This window comes from Rhinoraja longicauda, chromosome 15 (assembly GCF_053455715.1).
Source record: "Rhinoraja longicauda isolate Sanriku21f chromosome 15, sRhiLon1.1, whole genome shotgun sequence".
NCBI lineage: Eukaryota > Metazoa > Chordata > Chondrichthyes > Rajiformes > Arhynchobatidae > Rhinoraja > Rhinoraja longicauda.
The window spans coordinates 38349260-38357599 of NC_135967.1; the positions used below are offsets into that span (position 1 = coordinate 38349260).

Consider the following 8340-nt stretch of genomic DNA (forward strand, 5'->3'; position numbering starts at 1 on the left):
ATTCTCTCTAAATATACTTTGATCGTTCTCCTTGTTCCTGGAATCAGTCTAGTCCAAGAACATTACACTGCACCAACCACAAGGGTACACGTTGTCCTTACTAGTTGGAACGTCCTTAAACAACCCAGCAAAAGAAACAAGAAACAATTCAGATTACCATCTGCAACATTTTATTTTTAACCTGGGGTATTCAGTTAATACATACTGCATGAACTCAAATGCACCTCTCATTATATCATGAGTTCTACTGAAGCCTATAGGTTTTGACTGGTAACCTTCACCTCCAAAAGCTATTCCATCCTTTATTGAGGTATTTCACCCTGGGAGGTAATATACCATCTGGGACTATAGAAATTATGTTAGTATCACTGACCATAGAATCATTAACAACAACCACACCCATCTTTTTGTAGTCAAAAACTATCTCACACCCATAGAGCCTGCAAATAAGGCAACAAGGGGCAGCAAAAAGATTGGGGCGAAGAACCCCTAATACCTCTAAGGGTATTAGTGCCAGGCTAAAAGTAAAGGGAAATTAGATAAAACTGGAAGGATACCGACGGAAAGCAACGATACCATCTTTCTGTATTGTACACTGGAGTAGTAAAAAATAATGAAGAATAGGTAGTATACTAATTCCACTCAGAAGTTATAATTTCTCATAGTAGCCAGGTGGGTCGAGATGCTGATTAAGTAGGAAGTCCGACAAGAGATGCATTGTATTCCAAGACATATGGACAATGAACACTTAGAACAACGAAACAACTTTAGAAAGGTATAGAGGGGCTTTATAAACAACTTTAGAAAGGTATAGAAGGTTTCAGAGTGTCCATTACTTGGAGCTAGGCCGATGTAGTTTTTGAGAGCTGTTGTATTTTGAAAAGCAGAAAGATTGTGGCTGTAGGTGAAGAACAAGTAAGAATAACTGCATCAATAAATACCAGGAACAAAATTCAAAACTATTATTATTCAGTCGATATGTTTTTATTTAAAATGTGGGGGCCCAAGCTTGGAGAATACGGGAAATAATCTCGCTTAAAAATTGGGCTCATAGTTAAAACAAAAAGGGAGCCAACAGCAAACGTGAGAAAATAAGAAGTAGAAACAAAGACCTATCAATGCTGGTTAATACACAAAAGGACATTATGTGCTGGAATAACTCAGCAGGTCAGGCAGCATCTCTGGACAACATGGATAGGTGACGTTCCAGGTCGAGACCCTTCCTCAGACAGATAGTAGGGAGTGGGGGAGTGGAAAAGAAAGCTGGAAAAGGGGAGACCCAGGACAAAGCATGGCAGGTAACTGGAGAAGTGAACCAATCAGGCTCTTGTACCTATTCTACCATTGCAATGTTACCATTTCTGACCCTATACCTTAAGCTCATTCTGCTATTTGATCCACATAAACATAGACTGCTTTTCTATTTTAAAAGTGAAGGCACTCAGACTTGAAAATATTCATTAGCTGACTATCCACAGCCTTCCGAGGACAGAAAATTGCAAGCTACTACAAACCTCTGACGAAAGAAATCTCTCTACATTTCAGTTCAAGTGGCCGACCCCTTATCCTGAAAATAGCTTCTGTTCTAGAAACTCCAGCCTGGGATATTGTCAATGATCCAATTTCAGAGAATTGAAAGACAAGAGAACCCAGATTCATTGAATGAAAAAAAAAATACATCGACACAGTAGGGCGGCACAGTGGCGCAGAGGTAGTGCTGCTGCATTTCAGCGCCAGAGACCCCAGTTCAATCCTGACAACGGGTGCCATTTGTATGGAGTTTGTACAATCTCCATACGACTGCGTGGGTTTTCTCCAGCTGCTCCGGTTTCCTCCCACACTCCAAAGATGTACAGGTTTGTAGATTAATTGGCTTTTGTAAAATTGTAAATTGGCCCCAGTGTGTAGGATAGTGCTTGTGTATGGTGAGATCGCCGGTCAGTGGGCCAAAGGGCCTATTTCTACGCCATATCTCCAAGGTCTAAAGTCTAAATCAAAAAGCCAACCAGCAGTGGGAGATATTTCTGTTGTGTCTCTCAATATCTTATCACACAATCATTACCACACAAAAGATGACCATTTGGTTGTTGAGCTCACCATGTGATCACAGTCCATACAGACCAACTGCCTGTTTATGAGATTCCACACAATTTTCTAAATGAACTACCTGCCACATAAGAAAAATGTAGATTTAAGTCTAAAATTTCAACTGTAAGGATGGAAATGCATCAAAGTTTGAGTTCAAATGATAATTGGAAGTTTAAGCAAAGTGGGGGATAAAATAATCCATGATGTTTAGTAAAAGCAGAAACAGATTAGGAAAACAAAACTGAAAGTAGAAAGATTGCCAATTAAAATAGACAGAACTGGTAAACCATTCCATAACCAGTAAATTAAAATCCAATGAAACATGGAACTAATTAGAAAAAAGAGGGTATCAGGCACTCTTGTGAGGGCATAACAGATGGCATGCACTTTGACTCAATTTTACAGAGGAATGGAAAATTCTATTGTATCGTGAAAGCTGAAGAAAATTCAAAAGGAAAATAGTATTACAAATTAACTTGACTACATTCAGAAGAATTAACAATTTATGCATTCCCTAATAATAAGGCAAGTACATAACAATTAAGATTAAATTAATTTTCCAAAATATGTGGAGAAAAGTGGTTCTACAGAATGAGCGTAGCATGTACAATAAAATTGTACAGGTAAGGAATAAATGTGGAAATTAAAGGCTGTTTGAACTTGCTCAGTTATGGGTGAAAGTTTTACTGCATGAAATGCATTAAGCCGACCATTATAAAAAGGTATGGACCAAATGTGATAATTAGAAAAAAATTATTATTATTTGAAAATCCCAGTGCCTAATTAAGGGAAATCTTGTGGTATGTGCAGAAAATGGCTGATAAGGTGCAATGCAAAGTCCTTGTAAGGAAAAGCAGAAAGGACAATGAGTAATGGCATGTTAGATATCTGCACCAAGACCGAGAGACACTAAAAGAATAAAATCAAAATATGCAGACAACACCCAAAGAAATGAGCATTGAAAAACTGGATGAAACTGCAGTCACACAATGGCAGATAGTTAATGCTGAAACAGATTAAACCAGTCCACTTGGAAATGCATAAATATCAAGAGGGCTAAATGGGTTAACCTGTGCCACTTCATTCCGTGGAGGCAGCACATCAAATAATTGCTGCTGATTTCAATATTCAGTCATTGCTAATCATGCTGTTCACAGTCTTGTCATCTCAGCAGTGCGCCGACATCTGAGAGTCACTATCACCAGTTAAAGTTAGCCTGTACCAAGTAAAAGCCAGGCTGTAACTGGCTTTCATTCTGAAACTGAAAATTCTGACAGTGTTCCAATGGAGTCTATGTACCAGAGGTTCGAAGGAAGAGATGTCCTATTTCCACAAGGGACCACAAGGTCCTCTATGAAGACCTTCTGAAGTCAGTGGGAGAAGATAGTGGTGAAAATCAATCACCACTTGATAATTGATGTGAATTATCAAGTTCACATCCTGAATAAAGTATCACAATAAATTCAATAATCTCACATACTGTGGCCACATCAAAAACATAGCTCTACAGCAAATAACAGCTTCTTCTTTTCTGTTATCAGACTTCCCCGAACAGTCCTGCTATAAGCTAAGGCAGAGTCCCACTTCTTCAACCTACCTCATTGTGGACATTGGACTTTTTCCTGTGGAACTGTTATGCTGCAATGCCGAGAACAATATTCTGTATTCTGGGGTAGACACAAAATGCTGGTGTAACTCAGGCAGCATCTCTGGAGAGAAGGAATGGGTGACGTTTTGGGTCGAGACCCTTCTTTAGACCTGTATTCTGGTATCTTTATCTTTGCTCTACATTTATTACCCATGTTTCACTTGATTGTATTCATGTGTGGTATTATCTGATTTGATTGGATAGCATGCAAACAAAAGCTTTCCACTGGATCTTGGGAGACATGACAATAATAATAAACCTACACCTAACAAATTTATCAACCATATTACATAACTTCCAGTTATTCATTCATTTCTTAAATATCTTCTTCTAGCATTTTGTTGTACCATATCTGCATCATGCTCATTCTTCCTGCTTTTCAAACTGAATGCCTGCTAATGCATCCATATCAAGCTGCAAATTATTGATGATCCTTCCAAATAATGACGGTGTAAGGGGTCTTCCTGGTCCTGACTAATGTGCAAGATTAAAAGAGGACTTCAGCCAGACCACCTAATATCAATGCAGTATCACGTGCCAACTACTTCAGTGTCCATTGCATCCAATAATAGGTGCCATGAGTGCAGATAGAAAACTATGACACAATTCCTGATTTCACGAGGGGCAAGAAGTATAAAAAAAATATTTGAAGAAGGGTCCCAACCCTAAACAAAATTTCACCTATCCACTTGGAGGGGAGGATGCTCCTCAAACTGCGGAGCATCCTGGACAATACAGCTCACCCCCTCCATGACACACTGGTCAACCAGTGGAGTACCTTCAGCAAAAGACTGGTTCCACCAAGATGCAGGAGAGAACACCACAGGAGATCCATCTTCCATGGGGCTATCAAACTGTACAACTCCTCCTCCTTCTGTCGTGAGGTAGACTGACCCCCTCCCCCCAATCTTTGCACATCCCCAATCCTTTCCACTCATCACTTTAATTTCATGTTTAATTTATTTTGTGTTTTTATGACTGTTGGCAGATTAATTTCCCTCCTGGGATAAATAAAGTTCTATCGTATCCTATATTTTCTCCAGAGATGTTGGCTGGCCCGCTGTGTTACTCCAGCACTTTGTTTCCTTTTTCTGTAAACCAGCATCTGCAGTTTCTTGTTTCTACATTCTAAAATAAAATATTGCTAAAATTGTAGAAGTTGATGGCCAAATCTCGAACATTGCAGAGTTTTCAAACCCCATTTTTGAAAGAATAAACAAAATTGTCATCATGGGGATAACAGCTTGGCTGTGGGTATAGAAATCGAGACAGCTAAAGGGGTCTGACAATAACTTAAATAAACTGTTTGAATCTGCAAGACGCCTACAAGAGGAATACACACCTCTGTCTTAAAGAATATGCGTATGCCTTGATGACAGCCCTATAATTAAGTATGTAGGGAAATTTGCTACTGCAGTTGTTTATCTGCTTTTAAATCCACCCCAGTCTTTTGATAAGTCTCTTCAGCCTGGTGACCTGTAAGTGTTCTAAATAAAGCACATGAGGTATTGTGTCGATCCAATGTTGCCAGGACTCTAGGGTCTGAGCTATAGGGAGAGGTTGAGGAGGCTGGGACTATTCCTTGGAGCGCAGGAGGATGAGGGGTGATCTTATAGAGGTGTATGAAATCATGAGAGGAATAGATTGGGTAGATGCACAGTCTCTTGCCCAGAGGAGGGGAATTGAGGACCAGAGGACATAAGTTTAAGGTGGTGGAAAGTTTAAGGTGGTGGAAAAGATTGAATAGGAATCTGAGGGGTAACTTTTTCACACAAAGGGTTGTGGGTGTAGGGAATGAGCTGACTGAGGAGGTAGTTGAAGCAGGTATTATCGCAACATTTAACAAACAATTAGACAGGTACATGGAGAGTACAGGTTTAGAGGGATATGGGCCAAACGCAGACTAGACTAGTGTAGCTGGGACATGTTGGCCAGTGTGGGCAGTGTTGAGCCGAAGGGCCTATTTCCACACTGTATGACTCTACAACTAATTCTAGAGGATTGAGGCCAAAACATAAAACTGCCTTTAATTAACAGGAAAATAGGATTATTTTCAAAATCCACTAAAGTTAATGAAAAATAAATATTATATTCATAGGTGGTCTTCCAAGTCTGGAACTGAACTGCATTGCTGTGGGAAACTAAAGTGAATGTGGCAAATTCATCACTGTGAATATGCAGAGTGAAAAAGCCAAGTCACAAAAAGCTAATACAAAAAGAGTTGAGAACATATTGATCAATCATGAGAAACATTTGAGAATAGACCCCTCAGTTCTGCTGAATTCAAGCAAATGAATGAAGGACATAAAAAGTGCCAATGCTTACAAAGTGGACCGTGCGACAAATAAGATGGAAAGTTACTCATACTGCACACAACCAACATTAAAAATACGATACGATAAAGTTTATTCATCCCCGGAGGGAAATTGTTCTGCCAACAGTCACAACACACAAGGTACACAAAACCTTGAAATTAAAAGTGAAAAAAAAGGGTAAGCGACTGTTGGCTGGCTGCCGTGTGTACAGCACCCAAACCGGAACAAACAAACAAGTGCAGGCTTATCCCCTGGTCAGGGTCCCCATTTGTTCTTCCACCATCCCTCACTGGTCGTTTATACCAAAGATAGGCACAAAGTGCAGGGGTAACTCAGCGGGTCAGGCAGCATCTCTGGAGATAAAGGATAGGTGACGTTTTGGATCGGGACTTTTCTTCAGACTGTATACAATCATCTATTTGACTCTTAAATAAGCACATCTACTTTTTTCAAACATACTTTTAAAATCTAAGGACGAGGAGAACACTATTAAAAAACCGCAGACTGCACAAACTACAAAGGCCATTAATTACTCACAATTTTAAAAAAAACTTTTTTTGCTATTGGTAAATTATTATACTCGAGTGTTAAACAGTTAAAGACACCCTTCAAAGATATCAACAGAAAATGCACAATATGTTAAAGATAACAATGGAAGCTAAAATATGGAGTTTCGCTTCACTGCTAAATACTCCAATCTTTTTTTAAAATGCCATTTTGTAATCAAAAATACAAATTATGGGAAGTGCAATTACAACTTTTGTTATCTGTTATCCAAGTCAATAAAAACTGTCATGATTTGTTTTACAACTGAAGGACCGGAACAATGTTTAACATGTCAGGCCACAAAGCACTTTATCTAGAAGCCTGAAACAAAATAAGGACAGAACCTTTCAGTGTGTAAAACTCCCATTATTCGTTGGTAGCATTCATTGTCTTCCTAGAACATCTTTCTGTCTCTCTAAGATATAAAGTTGAAAACAGTCATCGTCTACTTCCACTTCTTACAATTTTGACAAACTTGCTCCTGATATAACAGTTTTTTACATTGTAGTAAATACAAAAATAACAGTCCACGTTTACAGATCACTTTTTTTTTTTTAAAACGACTTAATTATTCATGCAGGGTGACTAAATATATGTTAACATAACATTATCTGCAGATTGATTCACAATTGATCGTGCCTTTGAAAGGTGAGATCATCAGTCAGAAATATAACAGTAACACTAGATTTTTCGAACATTGATTTTGATCCATTTCAAACAAGGTTGTAAGTAATGTAAAGAGATGGGGAAATCAACCATTTCCAAGTTAATGTTTTGTTTATCTCGATCTTTAAAAGGCTCCCCTTGTACCAAATGCACTGTCCTTGCCTCCAGCTCCACTACAAAGCCAGAGATCCAGCAAAAGCCACCAGCCAGGGGCCTGGCTGAACCATGCATGGAGCACACAAGGCCCAGCCGTCTCATAGCAACAAGTGCAGTTTCCCCATCTATCCGGCCCCACTGGGCAATCTCAATGCACAATGGACCGAGAGGGTAAGATGATGACCTGGGGGGGGGGGCGGTGGTTGTGGTGGCAGACTCACCTTTGCTTTCCTGGGCCCCTCCTGTGCCTCTGCTGCCTGCTCGATGTGGACCCATCTGCTGCTCTCCGCCGCAGGCCCGACGTTCACTCTCACCCTGAACAGCCTCTCGATGTGAGGGATGAGCTTCTCCAGCCTGGCGCTGCTACTCAACGGGATCACGAAATCCAGCATTATCCTCTCCACGCCTCGATCGTGCAAACCGGAGGGGCTTTTAATTTCGTTCTCTAGGTGACAGCTCAAAAAAATAAAACCCCACCGAGCCGGCTTCAAACCTCCTCCTCGTTCTCTCTTTGCCCTGTTACAGCTACAGCAGGAAACGGCTGATGCTCTGCTTCTGCCTCCTCCTCTTCCCCTCGATGTTACCTCGTTCCTTCATGATCCTGCGGTTCTTTCTCTCTGTTTTTTTTCCCTCGTTTTGACTTCAATACTCGACACTTCCCTCTACAGGCTCAAAATCTGCCTATTTGTTTACAACCCCATGCCTTGACTTGCCCATTTTGCTTGGCTATTGGCCAGCTAGCATTTGATTTAAACCTCTATCAATACACTCCAGAACTGATTTTGGTAATAAAATACATTGAGAATCAAGTGGTTAACACAGGCAAAACATGATTATATGTGTCCACTTGTATGTCATGTTATTGTTTTACATTATTGTGGTCAGTGATTTATTTTATAAGTTCCATTAATTCACAATTTC

The 8340-nt window shown here is 39.9% G+C and overlaps 1 protein-coding gene across 1 annotated transcript in view; it reads right to left on the reverse strand.

The window, feature by feature from the left end:
* The window catches only part of zc3h12b (zinc finger CCCH-type containing 12B), a 61874-nt gene extending 53837 nt beyond the window's left edge, over positions 1 to 8037 (reverse strand). The window contains exon 1 of the mRNA XM_078412523.1: positions 7641 to 8037. Coding sequence (XP_078268649.1) covers positions 7641 to 7811 — 171 coding nt within the window. The 5' untranslated portion in view covers positions 7812 to 8037. The remainder of the gene's footprint in view (positions 1 to 7640) is intronic.
* Between the last annotated feature and the right edge of the window lie 303 nt (positions 8038 to 8340).